This window comes from Amblyraja radiata, chromosome 5 (genome assembly GCF_010909765.2).
Source record: "Amblyraja radiata isolate CabotCenter1 chromosome 5, sAmbRad1.1.pri, whole genome shotgun sequence".
NCBI lineage: Eukaryota > Metazoa > Chordata > Chondrichthyes > Rajiformes > Rajidae > Amblyraja > Amblyraja radiata.
This window is the reverse complement of record NC_045960.1, coordinates 92,594,457-92,622,132: the sequence shown is the minus strand read 5'-3', so window position 1 is coordinate 92,622,132 and position 27,676 is coordinate 92,594,457. Positions and strand designations below refer to the sequence as shown.

The 27,676-nt window shown below is 43.5% G+C and overlaps 1 protein-coding gene across 1 annotated transcript in view; it reads right to left on the bottom strand.

The window, feature by feature from the left end:
• Window positions 1–27,467, bottom strand: part of lyst (lysosomal trafficking regulator) — a 212,164-nt gene extending 184,697 nt beyond the window's left edge. Inside the window, exon 1 of the mRNA XM_033021759.1 lies at window positions 27,156–27,467. Coding sequence (XP_032877650.1) covers window positions 27,156–27,236 — 81 coding nt within the window. The 5' untranslated portion in view covers window positions 27,237–27,467. The remainder of the gene's footprint in view (window positions 1–27,155) is intronic.
• Between the last annotated feature and the right edge of the window lie 209 nt (window positions 27,468–27,676).

Below are 27,676 nucleotides of genomic sequence, written 5' to 3'. Positions count from 1 at the left end.
CTGGGAACCTGAGGCTGGCCAAAATTGTTCCCAATTCGGCCCTGCACCTCCTAAGGCCGGCACTGGTGGCAAGCAAAGATCCTAGAGCTCTAGAATCTTTGGTGGAAAGTGCCTGAAAGCCTGCTTGGTGGTCGAGGCAGATACGATAGTGGAATTTAAGAAACATTTCTATAGACATATGAATATGCAGAGAATTGAGGGGTATGAAATATGCGCAGGCAAATAAAATTTGGCACAGACATTGTGGGCCGAAGGGACTGGTTCTGTACTGTATAGTTTAAAACAAAATCTCTTGCAGTAGCCTGTGACTGTTATCGTGCATATCCAATAAGCAGATAAATAAATACGGTTAATACAGGTGCACAACCTTTTATCCGAAAGCCTTGGGACCAGACACTTCTCGGATTTCGGAATTTTTCGGATTTCCGAATGGAAGATTTTTAGCGTAGATTAGGTAGGTAGCGCGGGCGGCTTGAAAAGTCTGGAACGGCTGCCTCCTCCCCGGAGACCGGGGAATCATTGTAAATCATTGCTTAAATGTTAGTCAGTTAGTTTGGAGGGATTTTATGTGGTGGGGGGGGTGAAGGGGGAAACTTTAATTCTTGGTCCCCTACCTGGTCGGAGAGGCGGGGAGCGGGCAATGCCTTACCGGGTCGCCGTGCAGTAAGCTCCGGAGCGCTGTGGCCGCTGACTCCCAACATCGCGGACCTGGGGGCTTCGGGAGTCCGGCCGCGGGCGGCGCCGGTTGGAGCTCCGACCCCGGCAACTCTACCCCTGGCTGCGCGGCGCTCCAAATCCAGCGCCGCCTGCGGCCGGACGCCCGCAGCCCCAGCTCCGCGATGTTGGGAGTCGGCGGCGTCGCAGCGCTGGGATACCAGCGGGGAGCGGGCAATGCCTTACCGGGTCGCCGTTCGGTAAGCTCCGGAGCGCTGTGGCCGCCGACACACAACATCGCGGAGCTGGGGCTGCGGGCGTCCGGTCGCGGGCCGCGCTGGATTTGGAGCGCCGCGCAGCCAGGGGTAGAGTCGCCGGGGTCGGAGCTACAACCGGCGCCGCCCGCGGCCGGACGCCCGCAGCCCCAGCTCCGCGATGTTGGGAGTCGGCGGCCACAGCGCTCCGGAGCTTACTGCACGGCGACCCGGTAAGGCATTGCCCGTTCCCCGCCTCTCCGACCAGGTAGGGGACTAAGAATTAAATTTTCCCCAGTCACCCCCCCCCCCCCCCCTTCACGTAAAAGCCCTCCAAACTAACTGACTAACATTTAAGCAATGATTTACAGATGTTTAAGTGTCTCCCCGGTCTCCGGGGAGGAGGCAGCCGCTACAGTAGTACAGACCTGGGTTGACCGTGGGTCGTTTCGGGTCAAGTTTGGCGCCAAACGCGAGCTTTGGTGTGCAGACGACATCCTGGAAAAAGTGTCCGGTTTTCGGAGCTTTTCGGTTTCCGGAACTCCGGATAAAAGGTTGTGCACCTGTACATCTAAAAGCCCAAACTGGCTTTCATTATATTTCTGTGACTCACATTGCAAAGTTACCATTTCCATTTTGGGATACAGCAGCAGAGATGCATTACAGGTCTGGTAATCCAAAATCTTGAACTAATAATCCAGAAGCACAAATATAAATTCCATGTGGAAATTGTAAATCAGTTAATTAATTAAATAAATCTGAAATAAAAGGCTAGTGTAAGTATTTTCAGACACAGTGACTGACTAACATAAAAGCACATGCAATGAGGAAATCTGCCATCCTTCACCATATGGCCTCTTCAAGACTTAAATGACCCCTGAAATTTAGTTATGTTCAGTTTAGCGATACAGCGTGGAAACAGGCCTTTCAGGCTCAGCCCACTGAGTCCACACTGATCAAAGATCCCCCGTACACTAGTTCTATGCTATCTCAGTTTTGCATCCTACACTCCAGGGAATTTACAGTAGCCAATTAATAAATGTATACATCATAGGAGTAGAAGTAGGCCATTCAGCCCATCAACCCCATTTTATTGCCTTCTGCCGATAACCCTTGACACCCTTACAAACCAACAATCTCGCACGTCTTTGGTAAGTGGGAGGCACCCAGAGAAATGTAAAAAATGTTAGATATATGTATCTAATGGATAAATGTTCACTGGTTTAATGGCACTGGGCCTGTACTTATTGTAATTTAGAAGGATGAGTAGGACCATCATTGAGCCTTAGCATATAGTGAAAGTTCTGGATAAAGTGGATGTGGAGCGGATATTTTCACTAGTTTGAAGAGTTTAGAACCGGAGGGCATTGCCTCAGATAAAAGGACGTAGAAAAGAGATGAGGAGGAATTTATTAAGTCAGAGGGTGGTGGATCAGTGGAATAAATTGCCCCAGACAGCTGTGGAGGCGAAGTCATTGAGTATTTTTAAGGCGGAAATTGACAGATACTAGATTGGTAAAGGTATCAAGAGTTATGGGGCGCCATGGTTTAATGACAGAGTAGACTCGATGGGCCAAATGTCCTATGTGTGCTCCTATGGCATATTAACTTATGAAAACCCAGGGAGACTGTACAAACTCTGTATAGAGAGCACCGATAGTCGGGATTGAACCAGGGTCTCTGGCACTATAATGGGCCTGTCCCACTTAGGTGACTTTTTAGGTGACTGCAGGATACTATGCGGTCACCACATGTTCATGGGTGGTTGCCGGATAGTCTCCTTCATGGTCGTGAAGAGTTCCGCGCGGCCTCATTATGGTCACCGCAAATTTTTCAACATGTTGAAAAATTAGCGGCGACCAGAATAAAGCGACCATGGAGAGTACTGAGAAATCTCGTGCTGTAGGTTCAGTGGTAATGGGTTGCCAGGAGGTCGAAGGTTGTTGCGGGTTCTCGTAGGTTCTAGCCGGTGCTGACCGGTGAATTTCATTGGCTCATTGGGAAAAAAAACGTAAGCAGTAGTTTTCAGAATCAAGGATAACCGACCGGTAATGTTAATGTCCGCCGAGCTTCACAGCCGTGTATCTCTGGCTTCTTAAAAGTTGTCTCGACTCCTTCTCCCCCCTCTCTTTTAAAGGACTTACGTGACCTTTCCTGTACACTGTGCTTTCAACGTCTTCATTACAGCGCCAACTTTCCTGTTCATCGCGGTGTGTGTCTGTATCACATTGGCTTTGCACCGTCTGAATTTAACTCGGACAACGCTTCCCCCGCTTGCTTAACTGGCTGCTGGGATGTGTGTGCATGTGTGTCTGCGTGTGCGTGTGCGTGTGCGTCTGTGTGAGCGTGTTCCACTCTGACAGTTGCCGTTCCAGACTGCCGGCAACTTGACAGGCACCTGAAAAATCGCCTAAGTGTGACAGGCCCATAAGGCACCAACTCTACCACAGCGCCTCTGTGCCACCCTGACCTAGCAAACCATCAAATCAAAAGGAAATTAGGAAATTCTAGGTGAGACTAAGCGGAGGCTGGGCGATTGTTTCGCCGAACACCTCCGCTCGGTCCGCAAGAACCTACCTGACCTCCCGGTGGCTCAGCACTTCAACTCCCCCTCCCATTCCCCATCTGACCTCTCTGTCCTGAGTCTCCTCCATGGCCAGAGTGAGCAACACCGGAAATTGGAGGAACAGCACCTCATATTCCGCTTGGGGAGTCTGCATCCTGCGGGCATGAACATTGAATTCTCCCAATTTTGTTAGCACTTGCTGTCTCCTCCCCTTCCTAAGCCCTCGGGCTGTCTCCTCCCATCCCTCAGCCCTCGGGCTCCTCCTCCTCCTTTTTCCTTTCTTCTCCCCGGCACCCCCCATCAGTCTGAAGAAGGGTTTCGGCCCGAAACGTCGCCTATTTCCTTCGCTCCATAGATGCTGTTGCACCCGCTGAGTTTCTCCAACATTTTTGTGTACCTAGGAAATTAGGAAGGATCAATACAAAATGGGCATGCCAGCCACACCCCACATGCTGTGAATTAATCTTTTTTTTTTTTTAACTGCTTTTCTTTTAAATTTCAAGTCACAAGATCAAGGACAATATTGAATCTGCATGGTCAAATTATTGTTAAAACAAACATGCAGAGTTTTATTTAGAACTGAAAGCTGTTGACATACAAAACAAACAGGATTGAGAAAACTAACTTTGTTTAGTTTTCTAAAACTAATCAATGATTACAACCTGGTGATACAGTAAACCAGAACAAATTGAGGATTTTCTTGAAGAATTGTTCCACAATTTCTTGCGTCCATTTTCTGGATAAGTATTCTTTGAATCCACACCGTTGGAAGGTGAAAAATAAGAAATTGGTACAATGCTAGATTTTGGAGAATTCATAACTTACAGCTTTTCAAATTGAACATTTTATAGCAGTTGTGTTCTAGAAGTCAGTAATTAATGCTTTGTTTATTAATAATTTTGAGGCAACCCATAAACTGTAGACTGAAAGCAAAATTGGTGAAATGCTCCCATTGGCTTATTTAAATAAATCAACTGATGAAGTCGGACTCTCCCAATTTGTGTTTTTCAGGTCTCAGAATATGTGGCAAAGAATTAGTTAATGTGCAACTTTTGTCACTGACGAGTTATGACTTCCTTCTCAATTGTATTTTATCTAAATCTGTGCAAAATTTCATGTAGTTCCGAGACATGGGTCACAAAAGTTAAATTCTAGACACATTTTCGATGCTCGGTCCACAGCCTAACATAGACAGCAGAGATCAGGATTGAACCGTAGTCACTGGAGCTGCGTGGCAGCACCACTACTAGCAGCAACTTCCTGCCACCTCAATGTTATTCAAGAGGTGGTCAAAAACTAGTACTCTGCTGGACAGGTGAACAATTATTCAACCCAGCCTGATCCACATCTTCAATATCTAATAACAGGGTGGATTTCCTGACTCCCCATATACAGATAGTTCTGCTATTATACAATAGTTGCACAACAGAGAAAACACATTTTACAGAAAATCACTTTGTAAAATCAATAGTGTCAATTAAGGAAAGGTTAGGCGCTAGAGAATTTCAGATTTGCAATAACAAAGATTTTCCTGCAAAATGTTCATAAATAATGTTTTAAGATACATTGTTTAACAGGATCATTGCTTGTGTCGATACAAGTGATTGCTTGATAATTACAAATGCCACCCATGGTGAAACGAGCAGTCTGTTTTCTTAGAGACAATGGTGTCTGATGACTGGGGGGAGGTTCCATGGAAACACCCATTCTTTTTTCCCCCGCAGGAGAGTTTTTGTTTCCACTAGTCAATTTCCAAAGTAACTTTTAAGTGGTTCTCTAATTCCCAATTGAAATTGCATTGTAACATAGAAACATAGAAAATAGATGCAGGAGTAGGCCATTCGGCCCTTCGAGCCTGCACCGCCATTCAATATGATCATGGCTGATCATCCAACTCAGTATCCTGTACCTGCTTTCTCTCCATACCCCCTGATCTCTTTAGCCACAGGGGCCACATCTAACTCCCTCTTAAATATAGCCAATGAACTGGCCTCAACTACCTTCTGTGGCAGAGAATTCCAGAGATTCACCACTCTCTGTGTGAAAAATGTTTTCCTCATCTCGGTCCTAAAAGATTTCCCCTTTATCCTTAAACTGTGACCCCTTGTTCTGGACTTCCCCAACATCGGGAGCAATCTTCCTGCATCTAGCCTGTCCAACCCCTTCAGAATTTTGTAAGTTTCTATAAGATCCCCCCTCAATCTTCTAAATTCTAGCGAGTACAAGTTGAGTCTATCCAGTCTTTCTTCATATGAAAGTCCTGACATCCCAGGAATCAGTCTGGTGAACCTTCTCTGTACTCCCTCTATGGCAAGAATGTCTTTCCTCAGATTAGTAGACCAAAACTGTACGCAATACTCCAGGTGTGGTCTCACCAAGACCGTGTACAACTGCAGTAGAACCTCCCTGCTCCTATACACAAATCCTTTTGCAATGAATGCTAACATACCATTCGCTTTCTTCACTGCCTGCTGCACCTGCATGCCTACTTTCAATGACTGGTGTACCATGACACCCAGGTCTCGTTGCATCTCCCCTTTTCCTAATCGGCCACCATTCAGGTAATAGTCTACTTTCTTGTTTTTGCCACCTAAGTGGATAACCTCACATTTATCCACATTATACTGCATCTGCCATGCATTTGCCCACTCACCCAGCCTATCCAAGTCATCTTGCAGCCTCCTCACCGCTAACACTGCCCTCCAGCTTCGTGTCATCCGCAAACTTGGAGATGTTGCATTCAATTCCTTCGTCCAAATCATTAATATATATTGTAAATACCTGGGGTCCCAGCACTGAGCCTTGCGGTACCCCACTAGTTACTGCTTGCCATTCTGAAAAGGACCCGTTAGCTCCTACTCTTTGCTTCCTGTCTGCCAGCCAGTTCTCTATCCACATCAATACTGAACCCCCAATACCGGGTGCTTTAAGTTTGTATACTAATCTCTTATGTGGGACCTTGTCGAAAGCCTTCTGAAAGTCCAGATATACCACATTCACTGGTTCTCCCTTATCCACTCTACTAGTTACATCCTCGAAAAATTCTATAAGATTCGTCAGACATGATTTACCTTGCATAAATCCATGCTGACTTTGTCCAATGATTTCACCACTTTCCAAATGTGCTGCTATCCCATCTTTAATAACTGACTCCAGCAGTTTCCCCACTACCGATGTTAGACTAACTGGTCTGTAATTCCCCGTTTTCTCTCTCCCTCTCTTTTTAAAAAGTGGGGTTACATTAGCTACCCTCCAATCCTCAGGAACTACTACAGAATCTAAAGAGTTTTGAAAAATCATCACTAATGCATCCACTATTTCTGGGGCTACTTCCTTAAGTACTCTGGGATGCAGCCTATCTGGCCCTGGGGATTTATCGGCCTTTAATCCATTCAATTTACCCAACACCACTTCCCGGCTAACCTGGATTTCACTTAGTTCCTCCATCTCATTTGACCCCCGGTCCCCTGCTATTTCCGGCAGATTAATTAAGTCTTCCTTAGTGAAGACAGAATCAAAGTAGTTATTCAATTGGTCTGCCATGTCCTTGTTCCCCATGATCAATTCACCTGTTTCTGACTGCAAGTGACCTACATTTGTTTTAACTAATCTTTTTCTCTTCACATATCTATAAAACCTTTTGTCAGTTTTTATGTTTCCTGCCAGTTTTCTTTCATAATCTATTTTCCCTTTCCTAATTAAGCCCTTTGTCCTCCTCTGCTGGAATCTGAATTTCTCCCGGTCCTCTGGTAGGCTGCTTTTTCTGGCTAATTTGTATGCTTCATCCTTTGTTTTTATACTATCCCTGATTTCCCTTGTTATCCGCGGATGCACTACCTTCCCTGATTTATTATTTTGCCAAACTGGGATGAACAATTGTTGTAGTTTGTTGCAGCCTTTAAATGCCTTCCATTGCATATCCACCGTCAACCCTTTAAGAATCAATTGCCAGTCTAACGGCCAATTCACGTCTCATACCCTCAAAGTTACCTTTCTTTAAGTTCAGAACCCTTCTTTCTGAATTAATTATGTTACTCTCCATCCTAATGAAGAACTCAACCATATTATGGTCACTCTTGCCCAAGGGGCCACGCACAACAAGACTGCTAACTAACCCTTCCTCATTACTCAATACCCAGTCTGGAATAGCCTGCTCTCTCGTTGGTTCCTCTACATTTTGGTTTAGAAAACTATCCCGCATACATTCCAAGGAATCCTCTTCCTCAGCACCCCTGCCAATTTGATTCACCCAATCTATATGTAGATTGAAGTCACCCATTATAACTGTTTTACCTTTGTTGCACGTATTTCTAATTTCCTGTTTGATGCCATCCCCAAAACCACTACTACTGTTAGGTGGCCTGTACACAACTCCCACTAGCTAACAAATTCAGCCCGCGTGGTACAAATAGCATTTTCCCAATTCATCAATCATGTTATATCCAGAGCGTTATGAAAGCACAATTATAGTAAAATTACCTGTAATTTGCAGCCTCATGGGGCACCCAATGAATATTGTGATCTCAAATCAACAAGCCAACCACACATCACACTGTGCTACTCCACATCTGCAGGCTAAATGGGCCATTCTTCACTCACAATCACTATTCTTTCACTGATCATATAATTGGAAACCCTTGGTGGTGTTTGAGGAGAGCTTTTATTTCCACCCTAACATAAAAAGTACACAGCTGGGAAACATCATCATTGCATAATCATCTGGGAGGAAGCTAGAGTTCAAGAAATCAGGGCTTGAAATTAACGGTTGCCCGGGTGCCAATGGCGACCTAAAGTCCCGCCGGGCAACATAAAAGCTGTGCCATTTTGCCCGGCATGGCAAGCACACAGGACACCTATCGTTCAACTCTAAGCGGGCCCAACTCTCTCTATCTCTCTCTCTCTCTCTGTCACTCCGTCTCCGCCCGCCATCCGTATCCGGGCCGCCGGTTCTCCGTTCTCCACGCGCTCCTCATCCACCTGGCACGGCCGGCCACCTTGCACATGCGCACTGCCATAGCCTGCACATCTTCCCCTTGCACATGCGCACAACCACATCATCGGCCGTGGTTGTGCGCATGTGCCGCCCTACACACGCGCACTGCCACGGCAACTGGTCGGCGCCGGGCACTTTCTCCCTCCCTTTGCATTGTGGGAGATCTAGCCGCCATTGCTGTCCAGTCGCCGCCTCGCCGCGACCGATGAAAACCAACGCAGAATCACTCCCCGGAGCTGGAGTAACTACCTGGAGTAAATCTTGCTTCTTGGTTTCCTGGTCTCCAAAAATATTCCAAATGGAATTTAAACTGGTGGACACTCCACCACCAAACTCCAAACTCTGAAAAATAACAGCCTATTGTGCTTTATCTGTTTATTGATTGTGTATATATATATGGTCTATGGTATATAGACACACTGAACTTTTATCTCCTGTTCTGTATTATGTTTAAATATTATGTTGTGCTGCAGCAAGCAAGAATTTCATTGTCCTATCTGGAACACATGACAATAAAATTCTCTTGGACTTAAGCAAAAAAGGGTTCTTGGGGAAAAAAGAGCTATCTTAAATTTAGTTGCGTCTGGTTGGGTAACTATGGTAGGGTGAAGACTATTCTTTAATTGTGCGGGGGAACTCCATGGAGCAGCCAGAAACTCTGGATAGAAGAAATTGGGTGACGTTTCGGGTAGAGGCCCTTCTTTAGATTTCCTCTGGTTTTAGTGTTTTTAGTTTAATTTAAAGATACAGGCCCTTCAGCCCACCGAGTCCATGCCGACCACCGATCTATCCAACACATTAGCGACTTAAGTCAAGAGTGTTTTATTCTCACGTCCCAGTTAGAACAATGAAATCCTTACTTGTAGTAGCACAACAGAATATGTAAACATAGTACTCTGTAAACAATGTTATAAACGGGAATACAAAACAGTGTATATTTATGTGTGTGTGTGTGTGTGTGTGTGTGTGTGTGTGTGTGTGTGTGTGTGTGTGTGTGTGTGTGTGTGTGTGTGTGTGTGTGTGTAATATATATACCCACACACACACACAATTTCCCTCCTGGGATTAATAAAGTTCTATCTTATAGTATCGTGTGTGTAGGAAGGAACTGCACATGCTGGTTTAAACTGAAGATAGACAGAAAAAGCTGGAGTAACTCAACAGGTCCGACAAAATCTCTGGACATAAGGAAAATATTACGTTTTGGGTTGGGTCTGAAAAAGGTTCCTGCACACCTTTGGAATGTGGTAGGAAACAAGAGCACCCGGAGAAAACCCATGCGATCAAAGGGAAAAGGAGCAAACTCCATACAGACAGCATCCATATTCAGGATCAATTCCGGGTCTCTGGCACTTTTGGGCAGCAACTTTATGGCCAATGTACTGCCCCATAGTCTTGAACTGAATTAAAATATATAGTAGCTGCAAAGGGGGATCATAGCATCACTTAGAGATTTAAGACTGAAAATGGATAGTTTCTTTTTTTTTTTAGTAGCCAGTTATCAACGTATAATTTTTTGTGTGTTGTAAAACAAAATATAGTGGCACAGCTGGTGGACTTGCTGCCTCACACGCCAGAGATCTGTGTTCGATCCTGTCCTCAGGCATAGTCTGTGTTGAATATGCACATTCTCCCTTCAAGCGATTGGGTTTCCTCCCACATCCCAAAGACGCATTGGCTTTGTAGGTTAACTTGTCTCTGTAAAATTGCCCCTAATGTGTAGGGAGTGGGTGAGGAAAGTGGGATAACAGAACTTGTGTGAATGGGTAGACAAAAATGCTGGAGAAACTCAGCAGGTGAGGCAGCATCTATGGAGCGAAGGAAATAGGCGACGTTTCGGGTTGAGACCCTTCTTCAGACTGATGGGGGGGGGGGGGGGAGATGGGAAAAAGAAAGGAAGAGGCGGAGGCAGTAAGCTGTGGGAGAGCTGGGAATGGGGGGGGAAGAAGGGAGAAAGCAAGGACTACCTGAAATTGGAGAAGCCAATGTTCACACCGCTGAGGTTTAAACTACCCAAGCGAAATATGAGGTGCTGGTCCTCCAATTTGCGGTGAGCCTCACTCTGGCCATGGAGGAGGCCCAGGACAGAAAGGTCGGATTCGGAATGGGAGGGGGAGTTGAAGGGCTATGCCACCAGGAGATCAGGTTGGTTATTACGAACCGAGTGGAGGTGTTGTGCGAAGCGATCGCCAAGCCTGCGCTTGGTCTCACCGAGGTTGATCATACGCTGAATAATCCAATCACATTTTTGTTTGGAAATGGAAAGAAATAATAGAAATTGCATTCATTGCAACGTGTAAAAAGAGTTGAGATACTGCATATACTGTATTAATATTTTGCCTCATGTCATTGTGGTATATATGATGTCTTGATTGGTGAATATATTTAATTTGTGACTATTTGAAGCAGAAATAATAAGTGAATGCTTCATTGAGCATAATTCCGACTGGTAACTACGCACTTCGGCCGAGCACATTATCGCACGCGTCATGCAAGCAGTCTTAAATGACCACCTAAACTGTCAATTGGCAACCTAAAATGCTGCCTAGGTTGCCCGGCTGACAACAGAGAAAATAAATTAAGTGAGAGCCCTGGAAATGTTTCAAATATATATATTTTTTTTAAATTGGGACTGACGTTTATCTTGTCTTCATTTAATTGTGTGTCCAAAATATCCACCACAATAACTACTATTTTGAACACAAAATGAAATGGACAATGCTCAGCAAATTCATTTCCTCCTCACCATCATGCCCTGCCCAAGTGAACTCCAACTGAGCCAAAACACTCGCAAGGGTCAGCATCTCTCCTCTCTATCAGAAAAGTCGAATGAGCTATTGACTGGATCTCCAAGGAATCTGAATGTGTTCCAGTCCCATCAGCCAATGGGAGAAAACATCCTAAAGGATTGCCAAGAAAACATGATTAAATCTGCTGATATTAGTGAATTGATCCATAGTATGCACAATTAATGAAGCTGTATCAGATGATGGGACAATTCTGTAACCAAATGAAAAGAGTCGATTCATCTGTTAGTAGTAAGTAAAACAATACTTCAATTGGAATCATATCTAGTTGATTAACATGGAATGAAATAGCTGTATGATCTGTTAAATCTACTATATCATTCAATAGATCATGGCGGATTGAAGATAGGCCTTAGCTTCACTTTCCTGTCTGACCTCTGTAACTTGCATCTCAAAAATCAATTTCACCTTTCAAAATGTTCAAGTTCAGTTTCAAAGTCATCTTCGAGGTAGGGAATTCCAAAGATCAACACTTTTCAGAAGAAATTCCCCTTAATTTCCATCTAACATTAGCAATCACTTATTCTAAAATTACCCTCCACCTTCAGTTCTGGCGTGAAAGCTCAGTCTTTTCTCTTGTGATATAGTTACCCATCAAACATTTATACTCACCAACGTTTAGCATGTTACAGTAATTATACTGAACCAATTACTTTATTCATTCATATTCAGAATATCAAGCTAACATACACATATTATTACACAAAGTAGTGCATTGCTTAATACCACTCCCCAATCTTGGTTATGCTTGGTTATGTTCCATCCTTAAAAATAACACTAAATTGAAGACCTATTTCTTTAAGTTTTTACTTTTAACTTTTCCAAATATGTTTGAATATGACATGAAAACAAATTCCAATGATTAATTTGAGCCAATATGTGTTTGCTCCATGAGTACGAGTCATCTATCTATATTACTAAAAGTCTGATCTTGACCTCATCCTGTTGTTCTGTATATTGATTTTAGAAAAAACGCTGCCACTTACAGCTGTGATTTTTGGCCATCTTACTCAGAGTCCTCCTCTGCTGCGCAGGACAAGAGGATTTTTTTCAATCCATGAAAAAAGTTATTAGTGTTTTAAAAATGTTGAGATTCTCTTTCCTGAAGGTCACGCCCCTTCCGGAGGGACTATAAAACCCGGAAGTGTTGAGTGCCTCAGCCAGTCTTTGCAAGATGGGGGAGCGAGAGGGTCACGTCTCTCAGTCTGAGCTGTGAATAACACTGAACACATGCCTACTAAACTGTGAGTGGTTTTACTGACCTGTCAGTGCCCTTAATGTGGTTTGAAAATATAGTTTGGAAATGCTAAAGCTGTGTTGCCTTTGGTTTGGAAATACCAAAGTTGTGTTGCCTTTGTTTTGGAAATGCTAAAGCTGTGTTGCCTTTGGTTTGGAAATGCTAAAGCTGTGTTGCCTTTGGTTTGGAAATGCTAAAGCTGCGTTGCCTAATTAAAGTTGCGTTGCCTAATTAAAGTTGCCTTGCCTAATTGAAAAGTTGGTTTGAGAATGCCTTGCCTAATTGAAAAGTTGGTTTGAGAATGCCTTGCATAATTGAAAAGTTAGTTTGAGAATGTTAAAGTTGCCTTGCCGTCTATATAATTAAAAGTCTAATCTTGACCACTTCCTGTTTGCGCTGTATATTGATTTTAGGAAAAACGCAACCACGTACGGCTGTGATTTTTGGCCATCTTACTCAGAACCCCCTCCGCTCATCAGGTGCCGAGGATTTTTCCCATCGATGAAAAATAACAGTTATTAGTGTTTAAAAATGTTGAGATTCTCTTTCCTGTCAATCACGCCATGAAGACCACGCCCCTTCTTGTGGGAGGGACTATAAAACCTAGAAGTGTGGGCGTGGCTCAGTCTCTGCAAGATGGAGAGGTCACGCTTGCTGTCATTAGTGGCCTTGCACCCTGCTTGAAATGGTATGAAACTGCACTTGAATTTGGTGGCCTTGCACCCCGCTTGAAATGGAATTTCAAGGAATAGCCGCGAGTCAACTGCCAGCCCACCAGCAGTGAATGAGTGAGCTGCCAGCACAACAGGCTTGAGTGACTGAGCCGCCAGCCCAAGAAACCATTTGGCCCACAATGTCCATACTAGCCCTCTGGAAACCAGTCCCTTCAGCCCACAACACCCATACTAGCGCTCCAGAAAGCTCCCCCCACTGGCCACCGATATTGGAATTGGTGGAGAGGTGGAATATTGCGTTGGGGGACCAGCCCTCCCGTGTGATGCTGGGACCCAATGGGTCCCACTTACTTAGTCTAGTATACTTATAAAACTCTGATCTGATCTTTCATTAGTTCGCTTGTGAATCTAATCTTCTCCAAAACCCGACGCGCTAATGGTAAGATTTTTACATATTCCGGTAGAGATTTACCTCATGATGTCGAAAATCGCCTCATCAGAAAATTTGATTCATTACGTTACCTATCTCCTTCGCTCCATAGATGCTGCTGCACCCGCTGAGTTTCTCCAGCATTTTTGTGTACCTTCACAATGCCTTTGCTCCTCGTGGCAAGCTGCGCAGAATTTTCGGCTCACTGCCTGCTGGACACTGTTTTCCAGGAATGATGTCACCCCCCCCCCCCCCCCTCACCCTCCCGTTCTTCAAAAGACGCAGAAAGAGCGAGCGTGGGCTCTGTACTGCAGATCCCGAGGCCACGAGCGCTCACGAGCTTCCCAGCTTGCTTTTGAAGAACTTTCTCCTCGTGGTCTGCTGCTCTGTTACACGCGCGAGTGAAGTCATCCCCCTCTCCCGCCCCCTTCCTCCCGCTGCTAACCGCTGCTCCCCGATGCTACACGCCTCTCCCCACTGCTAACCACTCCTATTCGCTGCTGCCCGTTGCGCCCCGCGGGGACTAACCCCCCTCCCCCCCCGCCCCCCTCTCCCTCCTCCACCCCCCCCCTCCCCTCCCTTTCCCCCTCCTCTCTCCCCACCTACTCTCTCTAGCCTGTCCCCCTCTACCCCCCCTCCATTTCCCCCCTACTCTCTCCCCCTCCATTTCCCCCCTACTCTCTCCCCCTCCACTCTCTCCCCCCTCCTCCCCCCCTCTCTCTTCTCTCCCCCTCCTCTCCCCTCCCTTCCCCCCCACTCCCCACTCTCTCCCCCTCCTCTCACCCTCCCTTTCTCCCCCTCTCACCCCCCCGTGTGTGTGTGTGTGGGATGGTTAGTGTGTGTGTGACGCCGCAGACTCCCCATCCGCAACCGCGCATTGAGGGGAGGGGACGGGACCCAACGTTCCACATAAAATTGCAAAATTATCACGGGACACTTCACTTTTCTTGAATGAACAAGGATGCTTCATTAGCTATTCTGCACAGTGCAGAATACACAGCAATATTGCTGATGAGGTTGCAACCAGGTTATTCATTTTTAAAGGCTTTTATCTGCAAAAACCACTTAATTAGGATATATGTTAAAGTATTCTTAACTGTATGTAATATGAATTTAAGTATTTATTTTAGTTTTATGAATGTTTCAAAAACAAGAAAGCAATACAGGATCAGTGACCTGAATCATGCAGCTAGAATTACAGACTTGGAACATCTTATCTATAATGTATACATACAGTTTAATACAGTAAAGGTTTTATTAAACTAGGCCAGATTTCTTGCCTCAAGCAGACGTCAATGCATTTAATTTCTCAGTCTCAGTAATGCTTGTACAAGGGATTTATCAATATAGTCGCACAGTGCAGGTAAAGGAATTATTAATTAAACAAGTGCAGGTTTTGCCAAATAAACACAGCAAAAGCATCAACATTGCAGCAACTAAATTGTTAATCAGTTCTATGTAAATAAAAATAATTATCCAAATGATAAGTGTTAAAACTTCACAAAATAGTCGCATTTAGAATGAATATATTTAGCTTTTCCATGCTCTAAATTGCACTTTATAACTAGTGAACAAATTCAGAAAACTGAGGTCGTTACCAAATCAAAAAGCGTTTCATTATACCAGACCATACATTGATTAGCGAACACAGTGCAGCACTAAATATTCAAAAATAAGGGCTCTATCCAAACAAACAATGCCATAAACTATAAAGCAAAACTCCAAAATAAACAGATCAGATTAAAGCTCCACAGTTCTGCCTCATATACTGGAGAGTTAAATTATTGACAGCTAAGCAGCAATGTGAAAAGGCCGGAAGAAAACCTCAACACAAATGCCAAAGGAAAGGCTGAAGCAATTGCATGCATCTTTAGCCAGAGTGTCCAATGGCCCAGTGGCAGCCACTTTATTTTTTTGCTGAGATTTGTATTATTGCCGTAACTAGTTTTCAGTTAATTTATTTCACTCCCTGAGATATTAAGAAGTTGACACCAAAGGATATGACAAAAGCTAAGGACTAGATGACATCCCATGTGCAGTACTGAAGAATTACACTTTGGAACTTGCAGCATCTCTATGCAGCCTTCACTCACCAATAAATATCTCATCAATGTTTAGCACATGTTTTACCTGCACCAAAAATAGTTTAGATGATCAAGGCAATGACATTACAAACATTTGGAAATTAGTATATATCTATGTTACTAAAAGTCTGATCTTGACCACTTCCTGTTGTTCTGTATATTGATTTTAGAAAAAACGCTGCCACTTACGGCTGTGATTTTTGGCCATCTTACTTAGAGTCCCCCTCCGCTGCGCAGGACAAGAGGATAACACTGAACACATGCCTACTAAACTGTGAGTGGTTTTACTGACCTGTCAGTGCCCTTAATGTGGTTTGAAAATATAGTTTGGAAATGCTAAAGCTGTGTTGCCTTTGGTTTGGAAATGCTAAAGCTGTGTTGCCTTTGGTTTGGAAATGCTAAAGCTGTGTTGCCTAATTAAAGTTGCCTTGCCTAATTAAAGTTGCCTTGCCTAATTAAAGTTGACTTGCCTAATTAAAGTTGACTTGCCTAATTAAAGTTGACTTGCCTATTTAAAGTTGCCTTGCCTTCCATATAATTAAAAGTCTAATCTTGACCACTTCCTGTTTGCACTTTATATTGATTTTAGAAAAAACGCTACCACGTACGGCTGTGATTTTTGGCCATCTTACTCAGAGTCCCCCTCCGCTCATCAGGTGCCGAGGATTTTTCCCATCGATGAACAATAAGAGTTATTAGTGTTTAAAAAATGTTGAGATTCTCTCTCCTGTCAATCACGCCATGAAGGCCACGCCACTTCTGGTGAGAGGGGGGCAGGGACTATAAAACCCAGAAGTGTGGGCGTGGCTCAGTCTCTGCAAGATGGAGGAGGGAGAGGTCACGACTTGCTGTCTTTAGTGGCCTTGCACCCTGCTTGAAATGGAATTTCAAGGAATAAACGTGAGTCAACTGCCAGCCCACCAGCCGTGAGTGAGTGAGCTGCCAGCACAACAGGCTTGAGTGACTGAGCCGCCAGCCCAAGAATCCATTCAGCCCACAATGTCCATACTAGCCCTCTGGAAACCAGTCTCTTCAGCCCACAACACCCATACTAGCGCTCCAGAAAGCCCCCCCACCCCAACTGGCCACCAATATTGGAATTGGTGGAGAAGTGGAATATTGCGTTGGGGGACCAGCCCTCCCATGTGATGCTGGGTCCCAACGGGTCCCACTTATTCTAGTATATAACGGTATTTCTCCTCCTGGAAACATCCTTCCTTCCCTTCTATCACAGCTAAGACACAAAGTTCTGGGGTATCTCAGCGGGACAGGCAGCATTCTTAAAGAACATGGATAGGTGAAGGGACCCTTCTTCGGACTTTTTTACCTTCTTTTGTAATCTGCAGTTCCTTGTTTCCACATAGAGTCTATATGCAGTGCCCTCCATAATATTTGGGACAAAGACCTATCATTTATTTATTTGTCTCTGTCCTCCACAATTTGAGATTTGTAATTTCCCCACAGCACATCCCCATTTCAGGGCACCATAATGTTTGGGACACCTGGCTTCACAGGCGTTTGTAATTGCTCAGGTATGTTTAATTGCCTCCTTAATGCAGGTATAAGAGAGCTCTCAGCACCTAGTCTTTCCTCCAGTCTTTCCATCACCTTTGGAAACTTTTATTGCTGTTTATCAACATGAGGACCAAAGTTGTGCCAATGAAAGTCAAAGAAGCCATTATGAGACTGAGAAACAAGAATACAACAGTTAGAGACATCAGCCAAACCTTAGGCTTACCAAAATCAACTGTTTGGAACATCATTAAGAAGAAAGAGAGGTGATCTTACTAATCTCAAAGGGATTGGCAGCCCAAGGAAGACCTCCACAGCTGATGACAGAAGAATTCTCTCTATAATAAAGAAAAATCCCCAAACACTTATCCGACAGATCAGAAATACTCTGCAGGAGTCAGGTGTGAATTTGTCAATAACCACTGTCCGCAGAAGACTTCATGAACAGAAATACAGAGGCTACACTGCAAGATGCAAACCACTGGTTAGCCGCAAAAATAGGATGGCCAGGTTACAGTTTGCCAATAAGTACTTAAAAGAGCAACCACAGTTCTGGAAAAAGGTCTTGTGGACAGATGAGACGAAGATTAACATATCAGACCGATGGTAAAGCAAAATATGGATGAGAGAAGGAATTGCCCAAGATCCAAAGCATACCACCTCATCTGTGAAACACAGTGGTGAGGGTGTTATGGCCTGGGCATGTATGGCTGCTGAAGGTACTGGCTCACTTATCTTCATTGTTGATACAACTGCTGATGGTAGTAGTATAATGAATTCTGAAGTGTATAGACACATCCTATCTGCTCAAGTTCAGACAAATGCCTCAAAAATCATTGGCTGGCGGTTCATTCTACAGCAAGCCAATGATCCCAAACATACTACTAAAGCAACATAGGAGTTTTCAGAGTAAAAACTGGTCATTTCTTGAGTGGCCAAGCCAATCACCCGATCTGAAGCCAATTGTGCATGCCTTTTATATGCTGAAGAGAAAATTGAAGGGGACTAGCCCCTAAAACGAGCATAAGCTAAAGATGGCGGCAATAAAGGCCTGGCAGGGCATCACCAGAGAAGATTAACTGGTGATGTCCATGAATCGCAGACTTCAAGCAGTCATTGCATGCAAAGGATATGCAACTAAATACTAAACATGACTACCTTCACTTACATGACATTACTGTGTCCCAAACATTATGGTGCCCTGAAATGGGGGGGACTGTGTATAAACACAGCTGCAATTTCTACATGGTGAAACCAAAATGTATAAAAATGAACTTTATTAAAATCTGACAATGTGCACTTTAACCACATTTCTATTTTCTCAAATTGTGGAATACAGAGGCAAATAAATAAATGATGGGTCGTTGTCCCAAATATTATGGAGGGCATTCTATGACCTCATATGCCACATATGACCTTCCAGTGCTCTTTGTCACAAGCTAGGATTGAAAGAATGTAGATTTAGCATCATTGGAACAGTCTATGCTGAGGTAATTACCCTTACACGATTGAGACCGAGGGGATATTTAAAAAACTGCTATTACTGGAAAATTGAAGGAAAATAAAAATGCTGGAAAAGCAGGTAAAGCAGCATCTACAGAAATGGAAACAGAGTTAACATGTCAGTTCCGAGATCCTGCTATTTCTCTTTCTACAGATGGTACCTGACTCACTGAAGGTTTCCAGCATTTTCTGATACTGAGGGAATATTTCTTTGAGGTGCGATAAATTACAAGAAGACTATCAAGGGCAAACAGCAAGGACCTATTTCCCTTCGAAGATAAGTTAGTCGGTAATATACATGGATTCAAATTAATTGCTGGAGAAATTAGAGGGAAATTGAGAGAAAAAAAAAATTCAGTCTGAAAGCATTATGAAGGTAAAAATCTTCACGACATTTATTATCTACCGTGACAACCTGAAGAATCTGCAAGCTTAATGGATGTAGAATCAACCCAAAGCCAATGTTTATGATGACATGGACCCGCTGGGCCACATGGCTTCCATTCGGTATTGTAAATATCTAATTCCCAATAAAGTTGGATGAAAATGCAAAACTGGCAAATTTACACTAAAGTGTTTATATTTTTACTAGTGCCTGTAAAATCTCTAAACTATTCCATCACAGCTCTATTCTTTCTTAATTATACTTTACTAAAAAAAACTCCATTCATTTTAAAGACTCAAATGTTTTGGAATGCATATAAAAAACTGGTAAATCACAAATAAAAATACAGTAATAAAAGCTGCTCACTTGCAACTACCAAGAAATCAATGAGGGGCAATATGCATTGCAACTGCTTTATACCCTGTACATAAAAATGTAATCCAAATTGGAAAAGAAAAAGCAATGTTTTTAAATAACATGAGTCAAAATGAGAAACTAGTGATTCATTGGTGAAAATTTGCTCACAAAAAAGTCACAAAATATCTTTGCATGCCATAACATGTTATACAATATAGTGTATAATCTTTTAAAATGTATATTCTTTCAAACCCTTGGTTGTAAAGGACAAGGATTCCCAATATGTCTTTTGATCTTTATCAAGCATTCTTATGCAAATCATTTTGCAGCAGTGATCGTTGACAGAAATTGGGTCAGCCTATCTAGATATTTCCATAAACGGCACAAATTGAAATAGAAACACAGCTGGCCAATAATCTCTGATTCCTGTACAATATTTTCACATATTTCAAAGCAGCATAGGTTACATCGACAGCATACGTGTGAAGAATTGCAAGTTGAAAAAATAATTTATTTACCTTTTGTTATGTACATAAATTCTGTAAAAGCAACTTTTACTCCATATCTCTTGGGGAGTAAGTTGTACAGTATGCAAGGGCTAATTTCTGTATGGCCGATCCAAACAGTTGTAACATGAGCTTTGCTTGTATTGATTTTCAAACACTATTTTACTGCTGTTTACGCTCTGGTAATTTGCAGCAATATGCCTCTCCTCCCACCCACCACTTACCCTCCTACACAGGCTAATAAAGCACACACTATAATACTCCAATTAAAAAATAATACATTTCATTATCCCACTTGCATGATCTCATGGACTTCCAAGTGAGTTTAGCTCGGATAAGAGAGAAAACTCAAGAATTTCAAGCCAGCAACGTAAGCGCTGGGTAACTGTCCTGCTAAACTTTCCTCTTCAGACCAAGGCTGTATAAATATTTAATAAATATCAGTACAATAATTCCATATATTTCAGTCCTGTTGATTTTTAATGCCAATTTTATTGCTGATGATACGGATAGAACAAATTGCAATCTGCCACTTCCCACCATGAGCCTCCCCACCCCATTCCTGAGTTCGTTCCAGGCAGAAAACAGCGTAATATTAGATTCATTGGAACAATCAGTTTTCAACAGAAAAGGGTCTTGATCCGAAGAAGGGTTTTGATCTGAAATGTCACCTATTCCTTTTCTCCCAAGATGCTGCCTGGCCTGCTGAGTTACTCCAGCTTTTTGTGTCTAGTATCCAACATAGTTATGTTAACTTCATACTTCCCATCACAGTCACTCAGAGTAATGAAGTTATACAGCGAGGAAACAGGCCCTTCAGCCCAACTTGCCCACACCGACCAACATGTCCCATCTACACCAGTCCTACCTGCTGCCGTTTGGCCCATATCCCTCCAAATCAATCCTTTCCATGAACCTGTCCAAATATTTTTTTTAAATATGGTGATAGTACCTGCATCAACTACCTCCACTGACAGCTCGTTCCATATATCTACCACCATTTGTGTAAAACAAAAGTTGCCCCTCAGGTTCCTATCAAATCTTTCTCCCCTCATCTTAAACTTATGCCCTCTAGTTCTTGATTCACCTACTCCGGGTAAGAAACTCTGTGCATTTACCCAATGTATTCTCTCATGATCTTATACATCTCTATAAGATCATCCCCCGTCCTCTAGAGGCTATTTAAGAGACCAATTAACCTACAAACTCGGATGTCTTTGAGATGTAGGAGCAAACTGGAGCACCCTGAGGAAACCCACATGGGCACCACGTCTTTGGTGCTTGTGAGACAGGGTTTCTGCCAGCTGTGTCACTGTGCTGCCCCGGAATTAAAAAAAATAAAGGACGATTTGTAAAGAGCAAATTATTCAAGTCCAGGCTAGCTACATTCTCCCTCCAATGTATTTAAGGACTTTCTCTGCAGTATCTCTACTGACAAAATCCAATGTACTAAATCCAATTCAGCCGCTTCCTGGCATCACTGCTTCATCACTTGTGGCCTGTGGAGTTCCCAAATTCCAACTTCTCTTCAGCTCCACTGTTCATTCTCAAACACCAGCTATCAAACCATCCCTTTTAGCGTCTATGACTTTTCCAATGTCAGTTTCAATATTTTCTCATCTGTAAAGTACTCTCTGAACCTTGGATGACATCCAGTTCACTGGCATTTCCCCCCATCCTAATGCTTAATCACTCACCTGAGAATTTTCAGATCTCATTATACTCAGCTCCATAACTAAAGGGGCTATCCCACTTGGGCGACCTATTCTGCGAGTTTAGAAGAGTGTCTTCATCCTTCAAACTCGCTACATGGTCAACACATGGTCCTTGGAGGTCCTATGAGGTCGCTGGAACTCTCCTTCATGCTCGAGGGAAGTTCCCGAATACTCATGGCCTCAGCTACGTCGCGGAAATTTTTCCGCATGTTGAATTTTTTTTAAATTTGGTCAGCATGGTTCTTTTGAACTTGTAGTGCAGTGTAGTGGTGTCGCTATTTAGTTACAGGCAGTCGAGGGCAGCCGTATGCAATCTCCTTCTCTGACCGGGCATTTCCAGACGAGTGCCCTCGAACTTGAAAGTCGAAGACACTCTTCTTAACTCACGGATTTGGTCGCCCAAGTGGGACAACCCCTTAAATTCTAAACCTTTACTGTCACTTCCTCCAAGCCCCACTCTCTTCAACCACCTGCTTCCTCCAAAGACTCAGACACATCTCATTCATTCATAGATGCTGCCGCACCCACTGAGTTTCTCCAGCATTTTTGTGTACTTTCGATTTTCCAGCATCTGCAGTTCCTTCTTAAACATCTCATTCATTGTTTATTTATATATACACGTTTCAGCACTGCAAGGACATTTAACTGACTGCACAAAATTAGGTTATATGACAAGCCACTTTTTGAATTTGCCTACATGGGGTGGGGAGGGGCCCAACAGTTCTAGCAATTCAAAAGAAAAGTCACCTATGAGATTGGAAAAAGGTGTTTAGAGATGGAAATGGATTGAAAGCCAAGAATCATTTGTATAATTGTACAGCATGATCTTCATTTCCAGCACTATACGTTTAAATATCTAGTGTAACCAACAGCAAAATGTTCTATTAATTTTAAAGATCCTCCACAAAGTTAATTTTAAACCAGTGGTACTGAACACTTAGATACAACGAACCACAGATGCTAATTTACAAAAAAAGACAGCACTGGAATAACTCAGTGGGTCAGGCAACATCTCTGGTGAACATGGACAGATGACATTTCAGGTCGGGACTCTTCTTCAGACAGATTGTAGTAGGAAGGGAAAGTTGGATGAGGCGGGTTCAGGACAAAGCCAGGTAAATGATAGGTGGACACGTGGAACTGCAGGTGCTGGTTTACAAAAGAAGACACAAAGTGCTGGAGTAACTCAGAGGGTCAGGCAGCATATCTGGAGAACATGGATAGGTGATGTTTCAGGTAGATACCGGAGAGGGGGGGGGGGGGGGGGGGGTTTGAGTAGCAGACGGGTGGATAAAGGCCAGATGGGAAGATGATAAAGGAGAGACGAAGCATGAAATGTGAAACATAGAAACATATAAAAAATAGGTGCAGGAGTAGGCCATTCGGCCCTTCGAGCCTGCACCGCCATTCAATATGATCATGGCTGATCATCCAACTCATCCAACTGTACCTGCCTTCTCTCCATACCCCCTGATCCCTTTAGCCACAAGGGCCACATCTAACTCCCTCTTAAATATAGCAATATGTGAAGCCAAAGGAAAGGACATAAGTGGAAGAGGCAAAGGGTGTGCAGGGGAGCGAAGTGTGAGAAAAAGAGCTCAATCAGTTAGTTCACCACAAATCACCACAACTTTTCACGGTACTGAAAAGTTGTTCTGTCGCTAAATTTATTTTGAAAGCTTTTTAAAAATGAGAAGTAACAAAGAGGAATTAACCATTCTGTGCCCCATTTGCTACTTTTCAATTTAGTTTACGTCCTGAATGTGGGGATCCCAGATCTCCCATCCGAACAGCACTGTGCGAGTACTATTTTTATTAGAAGCATTGCAGAGATTTGTGGTGACTCACTACCATCTCATCATGTGTATTTAAAGATAGATAATAAATTCCAGTTTTGCTCATGAATTAATTAAAACAAAATGCTTACAGTTGTAGGATGGATTGCATTAATATTGTTTTGCCTTTTTTTTTCGAGAATACACATCAGTTAATCTTGATGTAATGATAAGTTTGACATCAACTGGTATTACATTCTCAATTAAGAGAGATAACTTTTAACTGTTTCCTTCCATGGTTCTGGTTCACAGATAAAACTTGAGTAAATAGGTGTCAGAAAAGCATTGATTATGCAAATATATTATTTAAACTCATTTAAATAGATTCCTTTGTGAACCCATATCTTCACCAAAGAGCTAAAAACCGTTGAATAACATCCGCCAATAGGATTTCAATAAATTCCTTCGCTATATTTTCAGAGATGTGCTTTTGCTCTGGACTGTATTTCGTCTGGGAATACGAGAAGCTGAAACACAGGTGAAGTGTACATATCGTGACGATAAAAAGTGGAAACACAAGAAGATTCTCTTTGGCTACCACAATTTTTTTTGACAATACTCTTTTTAAAGTAGATACGATAAGAAAATCAAACAAGAAAAAAAAAATCAAATTTTACCTTTGGCATAATATTTCAGGTTAGTATTTGTCACCTGTATTGCAAATCTGATTTATGAAAAACAACGAATCTACATGGGCCAACCGCCTAGAAAATGATGAATAATACAATCATATGAATTTATTATAAAGCAGGCCATTTGACCCATCATGCTTATACATAAGGACTGATTTATCCCTGCTAATGGATGTGATTAATCACTTGTCGAGTTTATACTTCACTCCTGGTACGATGACGCATTTAATCAGCTCCTGTCGCTAGGTACTAGCTTTGTTCTCGTGTGGGCTCTAAACAAACTCTTTGACCTTGCCTTTTAACCAACAATCCTATCTGCCCCAACTTCTGTGCCTGCTTTAAGTTGAGTTTCTGCTTCTCTGTACATGCCTCTGTGCCTGACTGAGCATTTTCCCAGTTGATTTCAAATATCTACAATATCTTCTTTTTGCTTCGACATTTTCCGGACATTTTTCTACTTCACAGCTGAAGTCCTTCAGAAGGCAGTTTCATTCCAGAAAACATTATGCCAAGACAACTGAGAATGTCAATATCTGGGGAAAGTGAGGGAAGAGGAGGAGAGGAAACTTGATTGTTATGAACAAAAAAAACCAAAAGAAATAGAAGTAGTAAGAAGATAGAAATATTAGGGGGAAAAAACTAAGACTACTTTAACCGAAAAACAATATGTGCAATAAATAAATGCACTCGTGTATTTCTGGCAAGAGATGACACGTCTATAATTTGAACATAAGGCATGCTAAAGACACTGTGCAGCCAATTACAGAGTACACATATACACTGATGGTGTGTGTACATTGAGGCATAAGACCTGGCATTCACTCAAGAGTGCTTGATGCATACTCACTCAGCCACTGATAATCTGCTTCGTAATGTTCATAATGAGAAATAGGCCCTGGGCCAGTGATGGAAAACATATGCGTGCTCCAAAATAATACTCAAACCTGCCCAAGCTTTCTTTAAAGATGTAGCAGATAGTAAAGCGCATCAGTCAAAAATGAGTGGGGAGGGGTAAGGTCAATGTTGGAGTACAAGATGCTATACAATTTATTCTTCCAGCACCCAGAAATAACAAATAAACAAAGCATCCTTCCTGCAGTTTAATCACAATACTACCCATATCCTATGATAGTTTAAGTCCTTTATCCTTCAGTTTTACTTATTCTCCATGCCTTTGTTAATTATTGCCTCTTTTTATTTTCAGCTGCTCGTTCCGATTGAAAATGTCTGTGTAGACTGGTGCCAGTTGTTCGGCACAGAGCTTGAGGGTAGAGGGGGATCTATTTATTTATTTATTTATTTATTTTAATTGTTGATTATTGGTCTTTTTAAGTATTTATTGCTCTCAGGTAGTGTCAACGTTGTATTTTATGTATTTTCTGTCTGCGTTCATTTTGAATGTGTGGGTTTGTTGGTTGGGGGCTTCTGGACATCTGAATTTCCCTGAGGGGTTCAATAAAGTATTTATTATTATTATTTAAACATTGAATCCTGGAGATTTCCAGCTTTTCTGTCTCCCGAATAGCTTTTCCACCTTCTCAATTGCTTTTATTAATGTTAGTGTGTAATAAATGGAAGTTTAGTTTACTTATTTTAGAGACACAACTTGGAAATAGGCCCTTTGGCGCACAAAGTCCACACAGACCATCGATCATCCATTCAAATTAGTTCTGTTATCTCACTTTCGAATCCACTCCCTACACAATGGGGGCAATTTACACTAGCCAATTAACCTAAAGTCCATTCATTTTTGGATGTGGGAGGAAACTGGAGCAATAAACAATAGGTGCAGGAGTAGACCAATCAGTACCCCGTTCCTGCCCTCTCCCCATATCCCTTGACTCCGATATCTTTAAGAGTGCCATCTAACTCTCTCTTGAAAGCATTCAGAGAATCGGCCTCCACTGCCTTCTGAGGCAGAGAATTCCAAATTCACAACTATCTGGGTGAAAATGGTTTTCCTCATCTCTGTTCTAATTGGTTTACCCCTTATTCTTAAACTGTGGTCCCTGGCAGCTGGAGGAAACCCACACAATCACAGAGAGAATGTGCAAACTCCACACTGACAGCACCCAAGGTCAGGACTGAACCCGGTCTCTGGTGCTGTGAGGCAGCAGCTCCTCCCAGCTGCATTACTGTGCCACCCTGTGTAGAAAACATGCACTTCGACAAAATAAGAACAACTGTCCAGGCCAAGAGGGAATGCTCATCTGACAGATTATATCCCCCAGCAATACATCATTCAGTAATTCAGTTCTGTCACCATAGATTAAAGTAATTGTGTGCCTGGAGTAGTTCTTTCTCATTATCTTCTATGCCAAACTACATTACTCTCTTCCAATGCCAATGCATGGCACCCTCCTACTCACTCCCAAAGGTGTCATCACAGCGTCAAAGCAAAACACATTCCTTTTGAAAGTACACCATCTTTTCCAAACTATTTAATCTATCTGAAATATACATAGCATGCACTATCAAAGATTATCATTCTTGCTGTGCAACACCAAGCCAGTCTCCTCAAAATCATCCACTATCCCAACTTTTCATGCTAAAGCACGACATTGGCCAAACCATTCCCCGCAACAAAAACCACCAGCCTTACCATCCTGCACTAATGACAACTAGCCCTGCCCCCCTCCTCCTCAATCATAGTGCCAGTGAGTCATTTCCCACATCACCCCGTCTGCCAAAACATGTTATTCTCCCATGCCAAAACTTAACACTCTGCCCACATTAAAGTACCCCCCCCATGCTGTGTGCCCGGGCTTGCCATCCATGCGGACTCATGCTCCCTAACAAACCACACCCGGGCAACATTCCCTGCAAGGCGTGGCATCTCCTGGCCACCCTTCCCACAGTTTGTTGCCTCCACGCTGGGCGCTGCAAACTCTGCAACCCCCACAAGCCACAACTCTGCCCGTGCCTCGGTCTGCAGTCCGGGCCGGTCGGCTGCCGTGCATCGGGACGGTGCAAGGTCCCCCCTCTCTCCTCCTCTCCACTCATCTCCTCACCTGCTGCTGCTGCTGTTGCGACTCTGCCTCCCGGTAGCTCCGCCACGCATGGTTCAAGCTGTCACTCGGGCTCCGGGGCATCTCTTCTCCCCCCACACACCACACACACGGACGGACCAAACTTTTGCCGGGCTCCTCGGCAGCCCAACCTCCTGCGGGATGGTTGGTAGGTAGGTAGGTAGGCCGGCCGGCAACTCCTGGCAGCGGTTGTTCAGTGTCTCGGCATCTTCCGCCCGCCGCACTGCAGCTGTGGCCTTAGTTCTCCCTCCTCCCGCCTCCCGCCGCCGCCTCTGCTGCTGCTGCCGTCCCCGCGCTCGGCCCCGTCGCCTCCGTCCGTTACCCGCTCCCGTCTCGCGACCTCTGGTCCGCCTGACGTAATCACGCAACGCGCGCGGGGTGGGAGCGCGCGAGACGAGCCCGGGCCGTGCAAAAACCGCGCGCCTGTCAGTCAAGATTAGAGCTCACGCCGACTGCACCTCTCTCTCTCTCTCTGTGTGTTTACGCCGAAGACAGACCCATCA